At 40.1% G+C, this 16,287-nt stretch overlaps 1 protein-coding gene across 2 annotated transcripts; it reads left to right on the top strand.

Moving 5' to 3' along the window:
* The first annotated feature begins 7,179 nt into the window (after nucleotides 1-7,179).
* Nucleotides 7,180-16,281, top strand: TTC14 (tetratricopeptide repeat domain 14). Of its 2 annotated transcripts, XR_016469829.1 has the most exons (13): nucleotides 7,180-7,394; nucleotides 7,487-7,611; nucleotides 8,228-8,427; nucleotides 9,020-9,104; nucleotides 9,190-9,319; nucleotides 9,845-9,997; nucleotides 10,602-10,673; nucleotides 11,120-11,239; nucleotides 11,319-11,441; nucleotides 12,083-12,200; nucleotides 14,040-14,149; nucleotides 14,860-15,944; nucleotides 16,035-16,281. XR_016469829.1 is itself a non-coding variant. In XM_031614545.2 (12 exons), exons 1-12 carry the CDS (start codon nucleotides 7,231-7,233, stop codon nucleotides 15,824-15,826), a joined length of 2,367 nt encoding a protein of 788 aa, XP_031470405.2. In that variant the 5' UTR covers nucleotides 7,180-7,230; the 3' UTR covers nucleotides 15,827-16,281. The 2 variants fall into 2 exon arrangements, 1 of the variants encoding a protein (XP_031470405.2); XM_031614545.2 differs by having other exon boundaries at nucleotides 14,860-16,281.
* Nucleotides 16,282-16,287: the final 6 nt, after the last annotated feature.

Genomic DNA, 16,287 nt, shown 5'->3' on the forward strand with positions numbered 1-16,287 from the left:
CACTGACAGGATCCTTTTAGATTTCCAGTGTGTTTCACCCTATAGAAATGTCCTGTTTGTTGTTTCTCTCTAGTGGATTCTTTTTTAATGTCAATATGGGGGGAGTACAGTGTGCCTGAGAGTGACTAATGACTCTAAGATGATTTACATGTTGCTATTAAACTATGGGATAATCACCATCCTGTCAAGTGTCAGTGCGTGCCTTTCATCAACCCCCATCTGACTGCAGCACCCGTGCTTAAGTCCCAGGAGCTGTCTCTGATTTATGGAGAATATCTATAATGATCAGCTGCCAAATGTGACTGCTGTGAGCTACAAGCAGTGTGAGGAAAACAAAGGTGGATAAACACTGCTAACTCACCAAAACATGTTCCTGTTTTGTACCAGTTGGAACAAACCTAAGGTGACTTTTCAGATGGCGAAATTCTGCCCCTCCTCTTCTTTTGGTGCTACTTTGAGCCAGGACTTTTCATGGAGCCACGTGAGACTGAAGGTAGATAGAAGCAGACTGTGAAGTTCAGATTGCAGTTCACCTACTGATAGCATTTAATTTCTACCATCCTGCCACTGTGCCTTTACAGCTGTGAGAGCCGAGGTGCAGGATTAGAGAACAGTAGCTTTCTCCACTGAAAAATTTGTTTGTTTTGTTTTTTTGGGTTTTGCCATGAAGCTGGCATTTAATCACTAAGATGTGTCATGCTGCTAAGCTGCATGAAGGCTTGATGTACCGAAGGATGCTCCCCTCTGAAAATGTAAAATATTTATGCTGTATATTTTTCTATTTTAAGATTTTCTCCAGTGATAGCTTTCCTTTTCTCAAGCTAAATAACAAATAAGTGTCTGCACTGCAGTCCCACTATCAGTGAAGCTCAATAACTTTTGTACTCTCATCTTGTTTTATAATATTTTTTCCTCTCTCTGATCGTTATTTTAAAGTATGAAGGCAATAAGATGTTGTCGATGTTAAAAGAAAAGGATCTGTAAATGGCTCTATCCAAGCTGCAACTATTCCCCATTTTTTGTGGCTTCTAACATAGCCCCTAAAGAGACCAAATGTCCATTTCATCTCTCAACTGCGTGCAACACAATTTCTGAAGCAGAATAGAGAGGGTTATGGCCTGTTTTAGCTACTGACAGGAACGTGCTTCTGCTCCGAGTCTGCAATTACAGACTATCTCAGACTTCTCATTATAGCCCTCTAGTTTGATTTTAATAAGTTGTTTTTATTTTAATACATTATTTTTTAATATTTCCATTTAGCCCTACTATAGACACTATGTATTTTAACTTCTTTTTTTCCCTGTCCTATATCCTACCCTTGTTTGTTTTTTGGCTTGGTTTATCTTACTGTTGTTGTCTTGGACAGCACTTTATTACAAGTGCTTTCTCAGACTGTAGGTAGTTTCTGACCACGTGATGCTGCAACTGTTTCTCTGCAGCCCATCGCTCACAAGCAGGCACTGTTAGCTTCAGCTTGGGAAAACTTTCCCTTTCTTACTGGAGCCCAGTTTCAAAAGGAGAAATGTACTGGGAGAAACCCTTCTCACATTTTGAAATGTCCAAACCTGTTCTGGGCTGCAGGAACCCAAAAGGCTGTTTGGATGCAGTACTGCATTTGAATTTGTTGCTTTTGTAGAAAAAATGTTCCTCGTGTCTTGGAGAGCTGACATGGCAATTCAACCACATGGGCTTGAGATGTTTTCAGGGCCAACCTGCTCCTGGATTACTGACCTTTTGTTTAAACCGTAGTTGTAGTTGTGCTGTCCAGCATAAACCAAGTCCTATTGCATTTTTTGAAAGCATCATTTTCTTCTAAATTTTCAGTTAAATGAAACATTGTGTTGAAGTTCTCATTAACTCTCGTTGTCAGTGAAGATGCAAATTAGAACTTGACCAGACTGAATTCTGCTTATCAAGATTTTGGTGATGGCTTTTTATAGAGAGTGTGTTGACATTCTGTGCAGATGGGAAATTTAGATTCCTTTCTCCCACTTACTGTTCTCCTACACATGTACCCACCGTCCCTCTTGTATAGACTTGTCAGTTTCAGGAGGATCACATCACCGCAAATACAAGAGGGGAGTTTTAAACCCCAGTGTTTTACATTTGTATGTTTATTCTGCACTCACAATCAACCGAGCACAGAGTTACATCTGTAATTAGTTGTGACAGCAAACAATGCCATTTACATATGTAGGAACTTTGTCTGTGGCTTGAATTATCATTCTTTCTTAGGGCAGAATTTTCAAAGGTATTTACAAGCTTAACCTACTTATTTGATTTTGGAAACAGTGCTTGGCACCATCCTGTGCCTTTAGCTGCCAAATACCTTAAAAACAATTTTTTTTTTTCAGTTTCATCGAAAATATAACAAATAGGAGGAAAAAAGAAGATGAACAGAACACATAATTTTCATTTCAATCTCATCTCTGCATTAGATTTGGAATATATATTAAGAAAAAAAAGAGGAATTCTGCCTCTTGCTGTACTTCAATGATTTTACCTGCTTGTGCATACAGCTTTCTTTCACATTTGTTGTCTATAGTGTTATTGGTTTTTTTTTTGTTGTTTCCTTATTTCTCCATTAGATTTCATTTGTTGAAGACCTTCTGTTTTCTGTGAATATGTATTTGAGTTGAGCTGCCTTAATAAGACACATAGCTGGAGAAAATCAGCAGATGTATATTATTTACATTTCAGCAGCTCCAGCCAAAGTGCCTGCACACTGACACTCAATTGCACGGATGTGTTGTGATTAATGCTTTCCTAATTGCAGACAGCAGTGCAAGCACAGAAATTTTAATGATAGATTTCTGACTTCCGTGTCTGACCCGAAACCTGCTGAAGTCAAAGCCAGCCCTCAAAATCTTCATCCAAAATCCATCAGAAGCACAAAACTTCCCATTAAAATCAGTGGCAGTTGTGGCTGTCACAGTCTTTGTAAATTCTCCCATGAGCAAAAAGACAACAGATTTCATTTGCTGCCTGCTATTAAAACTGTATGTTGATACAAATTGGAAACCTCTACTTACAAACCAAATGACATTTCTAAATTTTAGAGCAGATACACTTTATTTTTTTAATGGAATGTGAATTTACTTCAAATCAATTCAGCTTTCTGGATTTAATGCTGTGAGGGATTTGCCAAGTGTTTAAAGAAACAGACATAATATGCAGACATCAATTTGGTATTTTGATCTTCTGTGTTGTGGATTTGGTCTCAGCTTTTCCCAGGTGATGGGGACACCAAACTTTCTGTCAGAAGACCAATGGATGTCTTTTCTGCAGGAGAGTCACTGTTCATGGCTGTTAATTTTGGAATTACATCATCCAGAATACATGGGAATTAACTTTTTTGCAAAGCTATTTATTAGTCACTCTATCTCCAAACAATTCTTACAGGAAATGAAAATTAATTGGACATCATATCAAACCAACTTAGATTATCAATTTCAAAGTTTCACCTATATATGACAAAATTCAATTTTAGATACATTTTGTTCACTTTAAATAAAGCTATGCTCATGCATTAAATGCAAGCAAATATGGAGATCATTAATCTGTAGTGAGAAGCTGCCAACTGCTTAACTTTTCATGAGTTAAAACAGGCTTTATTTCTTAAATTTAGTGTATTTTAAATAGTGAGAAACACAAGTGACAACGTAAAGAGGCTGCTGATCAGTTTGCAGCAATGGTACATCTCCCATTCATTGTGAGCAATTAAGAACACAACTTCCAACATTTGTCAGTTGCTCTTTAGCCAGTATTAGTTACAGATGCTGCACAAATGGAAGGTTAGGGCAACCAACTGTGAGATACAAAAAGAAATGGATAGTTTCAAGAGGAACAGGAGAATTCCATGGGATTTACATTTTCAAAATAATTTATGGACTTTCTTGAGCTTCTCTGGAAAGTTCAGATGTGGCATACAACAATTTTGAGAGATGAGAACTGCTGGTGGAATAACTTTACAATGGAAATATGAACACTGCTCTACTGTGGATGAGAGGTGGAGAAGAGTTGAGAGTTGTATGCTTGAAGTTAAAAGCCTTGCAGTGTTTGCAGACTGGAAATCAAATATTGTCACTGTATTTTGCTATGTGCTGGAACTAAAGTTTTGGGTTGTAAGGAATGATCTACTCTGCTGAGTGGAAAGCTGCACAGCTGTAATGATTTACTATAAAACTCTGAAGCTAGAATGACTCCCTTGCTTCAAAGCAGCAGATACCACCAGTCTGCAGGCTTTGAGAGGCTGGGGAGTTCATAGGAAGCACAGTGATCAGCCTGCTCAGCTTTCCTTCCACTGAGTCCCTCATGTACTCATGTTCCTCGTGTACCATGGGAATTTGCTCTGTAGGCAGCATTTCCAGATACACTGCACACCGCACAGGTGGGTGTGCACATATTGTCTGTGTCATGGTTATCACTAAATTCCTTAATTGGTGTTCCTGTTAAATAAGTAAATCTTCACTCACAACAGCCTGCTTTTCCACATGCAAGTGAAAAAATATCAGTGCCAGTGTTTCCTTCAGCAACATTTTCAGTTTCACCTGAAGCCTTCCAACATTCGTCACTAATCTGCAGACACGCTGCACCAACAGCACGAGCAGTAATCTCTGCAGCCTCACAAAGGCTCAGCAGTGCCTCTGCCTGCAGAGTTTGACAGAAATTGCTGAAAGTCGCAGGGGGTGCTCAGTTGACATTTCTTAACTATTATTTCTTCTGCTCTCCAACAGCGCCTAATTGCTCATTCAGAGCCTGGGCAGTTTCCACAGTCCATCTCTGCATAATTGCTACATGCAACCAAGTATTCTTTGTCTGCACGATTCCACACATCTGAGATGTGCAAAGACCAGGACACCACAGCCAGGTGCCCAGCAGACCTCCATGAGTCTCCACTGAAACCTTACTCTCTCTCACAGACCATGCCAAAGTTGGACTTAGGATGAACATATTAAAAAGAAAAATGCTTGAATGTGCACAGCCTGGGCTGTACAGCCACTCAGTGTGGTGTTGTTTTCACACCGCCTCCATCATAATTTGGTGGTTCTGTCTGCAGACATCATGTTTTTCACAAAGGAGAGCTGCTAGTTGGCTAGCAATTATTTTGCACTGAACATCCCTCCCCCATTCTTGAACTAAAATAGTATCTCGGCTATCACATCAGCTTTGAACAAACCCTTTGCTGCCTCATAAATGATCAGAAAGGTTGGACAGCGGGACTACTTCAGGCAGAGCCTCCCAGAAACAACTCCAAGAAAACATCTGGGAGCATAGCTCTTCATGTTAGTTCTCATCAATACTATTGATTTCATCTTTCTTAGTCAAAAGAATAAATTTAGTTGAACATTTCACTCCCATTTGGAGAAGGCTAAAATTTACCTCAAATCTGCTCAAACTTTGCAGAAAATAACACTTTGGAAAGCATGATCTTGGGAGATCTTTCTGTCAGTGATAAAATGTGGTTCTTGACACAAAATCCTTTCTTCTCTGCAATTTTCTTGTAAGCTTTACCACTGATATACCTGGGAACATGGAAAAAGCAGCTTGACCTTGCTGCATTCAAGCTGTGCTTACTGGAGTTTGATGAAAATCTGCTTAGTGTTTCACATACCCACTTTAAAATTCATTCATGCTGATCAGGTTTTGGGTTGTTCACTGTAAGCTGGACCCTAGGTTCAAAGGTAGCCTGGTGTGAAAGTATAAGCTTTGTGTTGAGAGAGCTGCAGGGTACATGATCTTAGAAGCAGCCTTTTACCATGCAGTGAGCTAAGTGAGAAAATTTACATCTAACTCATTTGGCCAAGGCTGGTTTCAGAGTGCCTGGAATGCTGCCCTGTCATGTCCGTAACTTGCTCCTGCAGGAGCAGGAGATGTCCTGCACACCTCTGCCTTTGTTCAGTAGGGGAGGCAGCACTGCCTATTCAGGCAGTTCTAGAAGACAACAGAACTGAGGACTGGGCCCTGGAATCTCTTACGCTGTGCACCTACCCACGTTTGTTCTATACTGTCCCATTTAATGTTAGCCTAACTGAATTGTGATGGCTGCTGTATCCTTCTATCCCAAGCATTTCCTATCAGTTAACTGAAGAAAAACAAGAAAAATGTGGAGGGAAAAAGACCCATCACTATGAACATACAGAGATTGTTAATAGCACCGCAATAGCCCATGACAAGCAAGGACAGCACAGACTTGTGTACGTCCTGAGTGCGACGGAACTGTGCACAGAAGGTTCTTGGTAGCCATGCTTTGCTTTGGGTTTCATTCCTATAATCTGAAAACGAGGAAAGAAAATGATGAGTTCATGCTCCTATAGCCTGCTATTGCAAAGCTGTTTCCAAAGGTGGAATTATACGGTGTGTGTTTTGCACATCTGATTAAGGTAATTTAAGAATTTGCTGGGCCCAGGTAAAATCTAGTGTAGCTAATTATATCACTGGGCTGCGTTGTTGTTTTGATGCCACGCTGTCTCTAAGGCAGGTGTCCCTGTGCAATGGAGTGGTAGCATGGAGACAAAATGGTCTGCTTAAACATGAAAGTAACCCTCACGTTGATGGGCAACCAGATACAGTCTGTGGATTGGCAGAGTCAGAATTGCTCAATTTCCTAAACTGCAATTGATTTCTGCTCACAGAAGAACAGGTCTGTAGGAAAAGTCCACAACGACACGGGGTTCAGCTCTCGCCGTGCACCGAGTATTTACACTTAGGTGTATCTGCATGCCGCACAGGAGAAGCGCTTACGCAAGCAAAATTTGTGCTGCAAACAGTTTTTATTGCTAGCTCTTTGCATTTGCTAAGAAGCACAGATTCACTCTTCTGCACAGAAGAGCTCAGCCCCGCTCCCGAGAGCAGCCCGGCTTAGGCTGCAGCCCACGTGCAGCCGCTGTTCCCGTGCAGCCCCCCGAGCCCGGCACGGCAGCGGCCCCTGGCGGCCCTGCGCCGCTGCTGCCGCTCCCTGAACGCTGCCGGCTCGGCCGGAGCGCACGAAACCCCTGCCTTTTCCACACGTTTGTTTCTATTTTCTGTTCTGCTGCCGGGGCGCGCCGCGCAAGGCCCGCAGCCCGCCGCACCGCTTCGCTCAGAGCGGCCCCCGGAGTCCTCCCGCCCGCCAGGGGGCGCTGCTTCCGTCCCGTCCCGCTCTTTGCCCCGGCCTCTCCTACCCGGCACTACGCATGCGCGTTGCTCCGCGCTCCCCCTTCCGCTTCCGGTCCTGGCGGAGGCGGCGGTATGGAGCGGGAGCTGCTGCGCCAAGTGCTGAGCTACCACGGTCCCTCCCTCCTCGCCTTGCTCCGCTCCGAGCAGCACGACAACCCTGACTTCCGCGGGCTGCTGCCGCCCCCGGGGACCGTCTTCGAGCCGCCCCGCGGGGCCCCCCGCTCGCCTTCCGCCTGGTGAGGGGTCACAGGGGCGGTTGGGGGCGGCGGGAGAGCCTGGAGAGCCTGGAGGGGCGCGGGGCCGTTCTCAGCTCGTTCTCCTCCCACAGGGCCGAGGAAGATGCGGAGCTCGACACCGAGATACAGCGCTTCATTGCCAAAAAGGCGGACCTGCTCTTTGCTCAGTCATGGAAACCCAATGGTCCTATTGCCGACAACATTGAAGAAAATGAAGGTGAGGGCCAGTTCCTGGCACCACGCAGCACCACGCAAACCTTACATCTGCAGGCGTTGTCCAAACACTTGCTGAACTCCAGCAGCTCGGGGCTGTGCCTTGGCAGTCTGTTCTGTGCCCACAGCCCTCCGGTGAGGAACCTTTCCCTAATTCCTATCCCCCCACCCTCCCCTCACACAACTCCTTGCTGTTCTCTGGGGTTCTGTTGCTGTCACCAGAGAGCAGAGCTCAGCACTGCCCCTCCACTCTCTTTCAGGAGCTGTGGGCTGCATTGAGGCCTTTCTTCTGCTCTGGGCCGAAAACCCAAGGCACCTCAGCCATTCTTTATACGCCTTGTGCTCTTGGCCCTTCTTCCTCCTCTTTGTAGTCCTTCCTTGAACTCTCTCTAATAGACTTATGCGCCTCTTGTATTGTGGCACCCCAAACTGCCCACAATGCCCCAGATATATTTAAAAGCCCAGTTAAATTTTTTTCCTTTTGCATTTTCTGGTCTGTGCATAAATTTTTGCTACTACAAAGGAATCAGGTTTTGAAGTAGTCTGCTGTTTTGAAGTATTTTGTGCTTTCAGGCTGTAATTTGGTCATTTTGGAACTGTGAATGTCTCTTGTGTTGTAGAGTATTATGCTGTGATGCCTCCTCTGGAGCAGTTCATGGAGGTTCCTGGGGAAATCAGGAGAGAGCTATTTTTTCGAGACATCGAACGTGGAGACATCGTGATTGGGAGGATTACTTCCATTCGTGAATTTGGCTTTTTCATGGTGTTGATGTGTCTGGGAAGTGGTTTCATACGGCAGATTGATGACTTACAAATCAGTGTAAGATTTGACTGTGATCGTTTACGGGTGTGTGTTGTATCTCATAATGCAGTGGTACAAGTAAAGGTGAAACTGAGCTTTGGGACAGAGAGTGGTAATTGAATTTGTGGACAACTTATGATTTTATGATGCTTTGCTGAGTCAGCAAGCACTTTCATTATGCTCCGTGCTCAAAATGTGTTACTTGATAGTAGGAAAATTCATTGTTCATGGATTCATAAATTGTAATTTGAGCCAAGCCATGCATTTAATTATTATGTCTTTCATGTGTGGGAGGATTAAACTTATATTCCTCCATCTTAGTTTTGTGGAGCAAAAAAAACCTAGTTTTGCTCAAATGCTCTTATGTAAGTGTCTGTAGTGGCTTTGATATTGTTAGCATGTTTTACTTCAGGGAGATAAGAGTTTCCATTTTTTTAAGAGTTCATGTACACATGGAGTATTCTTAGTTTATATGTATATGTGTTGAAAGATTGCTGAGCAGATGAAATTGTGAGTCGATGGCAGTAACATGAAAAATTCTGTAATGCAGCCACTTTAGCTCTATAATTTAACCTCTTTTTTATGTTTTTTCTACTTTCCTGTATTGTAGGCTCTTTGTCCACTGAGAGATGTGCCTTCTCAAACCAACCATGGAGATCCTTTATCTTATTATCAAGCTGGAGATATGATTCGAGGCAAGTAGCTGCGAGTGTAATTAAAAATCTGTTTCACTTTCAGGACCTCCTTTCTGCTTTATCCTAACTTGTATTTTTTCTGTAGCGGCTGTTAAGGATGTCGATCGATACCACGAGAAGATCACATTATCACTCTACAGCTCAGCTCTTCCACCCAATCTTTCTAGTACAAAACTAGGAGTAATTGCCTCTGAGGACTTGCCCTTACATTATAGGTAAGAATATGCTGTCCAGGCTTTCTAACTAAAGATAACCTGCTTGTCTGAAAAGTGTCTTTGATAGACAATCCTTTAAACTTGTCAGGATTGTTTCCAATTTAATTTGGTAACTACAGTCTTTTTTGGTCTTTGCTGTAACGTACATTTTTCTAGATTTATCAGCTGTAGTTGATTTTTCACAGTCTATCCCAGAATGTAGGAAAAGCAAAAAGCAAATGAAGTTACGTTTGCTAAATGGAGAACTTAAGTATCTGCCATTGTAGAACTGCATTACTTTTTACTGTTTTTGTTGTTGTCATGACTCTGGGACTGAAATATATTAAACTCCTTAAAATTTACTTTGGTGGGAAGCTCATAGCTGTCTCTGCCACTTTCAGTATAGCTAAACGGTAGGAAAACTTATGCCTGTAGAAAGAAGTGGCTTGTAGGCAGTATTAAGTGTCAGTATGGGTGTACATCTTCTGAACGTATTATTTAGTACAGTGTCCATCCACGTTTTGTGTGCACTGGTGCTTTTTTAAGGCGAAGCTTGGAAGTTGCAAAAACAGGAGAGACATTTGAAGAGGTGTTGCATCGTTCCCCGGGATTTGCAAATCCATCATTAATTGAATATTTAACAGAGAAACTAGGAATAAGTGAATCAAATCCACCATCTTTGATGAGAAGTCTACAAATGTAAGTGATTTTTACATTGTTCCAATCCTGTAGCTTTGTTATTCTAATCCCAACATAGACTTGAGTGGAAGTCATACAGACTGATACTTCAACCATTCTTATTTCAGTTTCCATGACTGCAGCTTCTACGTCCTTTAGTATTTTAAAGGCAAACTCCTCTGGAGTAAGAAATTAGTATTTAAAATTGTGTTTGTTTGAATAAGATGTGTCCCCAAGCATGTTTGATGCCAAGGCTTTAGGGGGTTATTATTTCAGTCTTGTTAATGTCTTTGGATTGAAATGCACGATGTTTATGATGTTTGTTAATAAGAAAAATAAACTTAAGATATATGTGTATGTATGTATTGGTATCATACACCCCAAGGTAGATGTGAATGTGATATATGCATTTTTAAAATGTGCTGTAGCCATGCTGCGGTGTTAGAACAGTTCAGGAAAAGTGGATCCAGAAAAAATAACAGTCCTGACTGAGGGAGGGAAGTAATGCATTGTAAAAGTAATATTTCAGCTTATTTCAAATGCATTACGTATTACAATTTTAATCTTACAGAGTTAAAAGGCAACTTTTAAGTGTGGGTTTTTTATATTTTTGTTATTTTTAAAGGAAGAATATTGATGAAGAAGATTTTGCCCCTGCGTTGAGGAAAAAGCAGTCTGAATCTTGGGCCCTGAATTGGTATGCAGTACACTGTTTTCTTTTCAGAGGTTATTGTAAGATTAGGTAAAGCTACAGCTTTATTTCCTGAAGCAAAACACCAATTGAATCAGTTTTGCCAGAGCACACACTTCAATTTTTTGTTGAAATACTACTTTTGAATTTACTAGATGTGAGGGGGCTAAAATGGGGATGAGAACTATTTCTGAATTCTGTGCTAGCAAAACAGTTTTTCTTAAAACAGTAGTATGTAGCAGCTTCAATTAAATACATGAAAGATTACTTACAATGGTAAATCTTATCTTAAATTACAAATAATAGTGTCTAAAGAAAGTTTTGAATTTTAATTCATGTAATTTACCTTCTAATAAGTTAACTCCTTGCGTGAGACGCTAATTCCTGAATTATTGGCAGTAGAAAACTTGTAGCCTTACCATAATCGTGTTTTTATAAATACTTTTCTCTAGTGTGAAGGCGGGGGTTGATTGTTTTAAGGATGGGCGCCACGTGGAAGCCATGAATGAGTACAACAAGGCTTTGGAAATAGATCCACAGAATGTTGAAGCTTTGGTTGCTCGTGGAGCTCTGTAAGTCTGCTTTTTTCACTGGATTTCCTACTTTGTGAAAGACATCATTAAAACCTGTGCATCTTTTGTGTTGCTGTAGGTATGCAACTAAAGGAAGTCTGAACAAAGCCATAAGTGATTTTGAAATTGCTCTAGAAAACTGTCCTACGCATAGGAATGCAAGGAAATACCTTTGTCAGACGCTTGTGGAAAGAGGCGAGCAGTAAGTGTTGTTAGCATTATATTTCTGTTTGGCTGTGAACAATTTTTCTTACAGTATTTTTTAATATGGCCCTAGTAAGGGCACAGATTGCCACCTGACCTTCCTGGATAGTTAAGATTTAATTCTTGATATCTTTCCACAGGCAGGGTACCAAGCTTGTTTAAAGTGCTGTGAAATGGCTGAAGATATTCCCATATGTATAGAAATGTTGATTACTCTTATGTATATAGGAATATATATTCTCATATGTCTGTATATATTTTTAAGACAGTATTTGTAACAAAATCATGTTTTGTCACTTCTGTGAAATATTTGTTAGCCTCTGCAACAGAAGAATTAACTTTGGAGTACTCGGGAATAGATTTCTTAGCATCTGCATTACGAAGAGACATGTTATTTTTGAAACTGGAATTGAAATTATACAGAATGTTATTTCTAATGATGACCAGGACGTGAGGAGATAAAAATGTGTCAAATACTGTTTTATTTTTGTACTGACATGGGATAAGATGATAGGTGGTAGGAAGGGATGGAGGGAAGTAGGAAGTGGCAGTGCTACAGTGCAAGTAAAAAAAAAAAAAAGCAAAAAACTGTTAAATCCTTGCGACTTAACTGTATGTACTTCATAATTTAAATGTTAGGTTGGAAGAGGAAGACAAACTAATAAATGCTGAGAGTTACTATAAAAAAGCCTTAAGTTTGGATGAAACTTTTCAAGAAGCAGAAGAGGCCTTAACAAAAGTCCATAAGCGTATACAGGTGATTCTTTACTTTCTCTTCATATAATTCAATTACAATAAATATTATAAATATAATAAATCATCATAACAAATATAAATAAAAATCATTTTAAATCTTCTGAACAGAGAGGCTTGACATTGATGCTTTGTCTTGCTCTCTGCTTCCCTTCTCCATAGTAAATCTTCTATAGTGAGCATTATGGCTGTACCTACCAGAAGAGAGGTACCTCTTGAAGACTCCACTGTTCTGAACAGAGTAGTAAAAAAATGCCAAACAGTGGAGATGGGAAAAGAGGATAAAACCATTAACCTTAGGTAAAACCAGCCAAAGTGCAGGAAGATGGCAAGAGGGCAAATCTGAAGGTGATTTAAAGGAAAAGAGTGGGCTGTGGGAGTATGGGCAGGTGATTTTTGAAAATCTTAGCTTTCTTTTCTCGTATCTTTTTCCTCCCATCCCTTGCACACAGCATGTTTCACAGGTGAGCCCTGGTTAATCTTTTTGCTAATCTGCTGTCTTTTTTTTTTTTCTTCTTCTTCCCCATTTTCCTTTTGTTTATCTCCTTTACTTGTATTGTCTTCCAGGGAGGATCAGAGTAAGATATAGCACTGAGGAACAGGCTTGGTGTGTTCTATGCTTTGCATATTATGAAGTAAAGAGACTAAGGCAGGTGGCCTTAGCTGACACTTCTTCAGTTGGTGAAGCCATAATGCTGACAGGTTGCTTTGAGAGAAGGGGAAGAGGAGCTATGACAAGCTTTTTAATAAAACTGAACTGCATTGTCGATAAACTGTTGTATGGTATTCGAGCACTATCTATGTTTGGCTGCAGTAGAAGATCTTAAAGCCTTGGTTAAAATGAAGAATATTTGTAGCAAGTAGGAAATCATTTTTTTTCAGCATTTTTTCTGGTATTATGGTCATTGATGCAGCACAGGTAAACATAATGCTGGCTATGTTTCTTTGGTTTGCATAGCCTTATCTTCTATTAAGGGTTTCCTTTATTGTATCTGTTATGACTACTGCTAAGTTTTGAAAATGGCCAGACTTGCTTCTGTTTCTGAATAGAGCTGCTGTTCAGGGGTGTAGATTGCAGAAGTCTGATCCTTATTAGATTTTAATAGGCTTCTCTTATTCATCTGAAAATCACAATCTTGCATTTATATGCATTTGAATATGCAAGTCTGATGCTGTCAGTGTTGTGTTAGAATGGCTGAAACAACACCCAAGTGTGTTTTCCTGTAATACTGATTATGTGTTTTTCTTCAATGCATTTTCTTCTGAATTGGACCGTTGTTGCTGTATCTGACATCTGGTGCTGCTCATCACCAACAAACCCTTGGAACATGATTTCTTACGTAAACTATGCATCAAACTGGTCTGTGAAATTGTTACAAAATGGTTTGTATGCAAACATGGCCAACTTGAACACATTTTACAATGGGCTCTGCCACACTTTACTTGTAAACTACAATAACAATATTTCCCCTCAAATCTTTTTTTTTTTTTTTTTTTTAATTTCCTGCTCTTTTTCTTCACATTGCTAACACTGTGTTTTTCTTGCATATGCTCTCTATCCCCTTTGGACTATGTGTTTCGTGGTGTGCTGGATCACGGGTCCACTGCAATGGTTGGTCAAATACATTTCCAATGGATAAAAAAAAACTGCGGTATGGTCATTAACAAAAACCTGATCATAACAATGGCCAATGCCAAACTTCTTATTAATTGTCAATCTGGGAATCCTGGTAAAACATTCATGCTGTAATTATATATTTGGATGGTGTTGGGGGCATGGGGAAAAATATCTGTATTAACACTTTTAATGAATTTTTTTTTATGATGTTTGGGTTCAAAAAAGAAATCTTTGGAAATGAGGGAAAAACAAGCTGCAAAAGAAGAGAGAGAGAAAGAAAAGCAAGTAGAAACAAGTGCAGAAAAATTGCGTAAGCTTTTAAAAGAGGAAAAAAGGTAACCTTGTTATATTCAGTACTGATTCTTGAATATATTAAGCCAGAATGTGAGCTCTTTTTTTCTATTAGAGGAAAGCATCTCAAACCAGTAAGTTACAAACTGTTAAGAGGCCCACTGTAAATACTAGAGTTTCTGACAGCTAAAGCACGAGCTAAATGGAGAAAAATCACAATACATAAAGCAACACAGTTCCATGGTTGTGTCCCAACTGCATGCTTTTAATGTGGGCTGATGAAAAATAAGCTCTGACCTGAGCAGTCTACTAAATTTTCTAAGTCATTATCTGAGTTCTGTTATTATTTCAACATTAGCCACTGAATAGGCCTTATGATTTTAAAAAGAGAAGGGCAGCAAGTGCAGATAAGATCATATACAATCAATTTTCAAATGAACTATGTAATGGTAACATTTGTTAACTATGCAGCCTTTTATTGAATAGATGTTTACAAATACTTTGTAAGACTTTGTAAAGTATTTGTGAAGCGCAGTATTGAACAGGAAGGACACTCTTCATATTACATTGTTCAGTGGATTCAATCTTAATTCTTTTGGTAAAGAAATGACATTTTAAGGTGTCTTGCTAAGTCAGGTTCTGTTCATGCCTTACAGTCCAATCTCAGCCAGACTATGGGGAGTGCAGATTTGTTTTCTAGATAAAACCTTTGCCTAATGCTGAAGATTACCTCACAGGTTAATTATATTTTTAGGTTGAAGAAGAAAAGGAAAAGATCAGCTGCTTCCTCCTCCTCCTCTTCATCCTCTTCTTCGTCTTCAACTGATTCTTCATCAGATGCATCAATTTCTTCCTCCTCTTCCTCTGATCACAAGAAACGCAAGAAAAAGCATCGGAATAGATCAGAGTCATCCCGTAGCTCCAAAAAACGCTCTTCCAGAGCTTCCTCACATTATAAAGATCAGATTAGGAAAGAGGAGTGGTATTCACCTCCAGCTGATACCTCCGCCTCCTTCCTTAACCAAAATTTTGAAATGGAAAAACTGCTGGAAAGGCAGGACAGCTTAGTATGTCCAAAAACAGAGGTAAGAGATAAAAACAGACACTGTTCTCTGTCGAGGACTTCAGGTGATGATGAAGACACTTTTGGAGGTAGGTCTGAAGATTCAAGAGATTCTTGTAGTTCCAAAACTCAGGCAAGTACTAGCAAAACCGAAAGATACCATAAAACAGACAGATTTTTCTCCAGTAGAAGGGGATATTCAGGTTCATGTTATAAGTCAGATGATAAAAGCAGGATGCATTACTTTAGGAGATCGGAATGGGATGCCGAAGGGAGAAGAGAACACTATAAAAAGCATGGCTGGGGTCAGGACAGGTATCACACATCTCCAGCAGGGTCTGACTATTCTGGCAAGTCAATGGGAAAGTACAGATCATATTCTAGCACTCCTTTACACGAAGGTGATAAATGTTATGACAGTGATAGGCATGAGTTAACTCAGCATAAAAGTGAAAGTGGGCGTAAGTACAGGGAAAGAAGTTATGAGGAGACTAATAAAACAAAGGAACCAGACAGGGAATCTACTTTAAATGATACAGGACAAACAGAAAGCGGTACTAAAAGAAACCTGCCCCAGAACTTAGTTAACATATTCAATCAAATTGCTGAATTTGAGCGGGAAAAAGGAAATAAGCAGAAGAAACAGCAAAGTACATAAGAAAATGCTTTCTGTTGGATGTAGTTATGAATTTTTATCTGGGCTTCTTTTAAGGGAACACACACATGAAAAATGACAAGCAGAATTTCTTGCCTCGCAGAATGTCAGAGTTCTTAAGGTAAAGATTTGTATAGTGGAAAGAGATGCAATGATTCCTTAGCTAAGATATTGATTATTATTTAAAATCAAATTTTCTTATCCTCTCGAGATGTTCCTGTACAATATGCTTTGTGTGATGGAATGAAATCATTTGATTCTCTTCGACTGTAGCTGTGGAACTTCCATCAAATACACACTTTAAGAGCAGGAATTTGTTTTTTGTTTTTCTTCCCCTGGAATACAACTGACTATTGCATCAAGCTTTAACTTCCAGCCATTGAAGGTGGAAAATTAAATGAAATTCATATGCCATCAACATATATAACTCGTTTGATCAATAAATTTTCTTAATTTTGTGTCTT

This window comes from Phasianus colchicus, chromosome 10 (assembly GCF_987193195.1).
Source record: "Phasianus colchicus chromosome 10, bPhaCol1.hap1.1, whole genome shotgun sequence".
In the NCBI taxonomy this organism is placed as follows: domain Eukaryota; kingdom Metazoa; phylum Chordata; class Aves; order Galliformes; family Phasianidae; genus Phasianus; species Phasianus colchicus.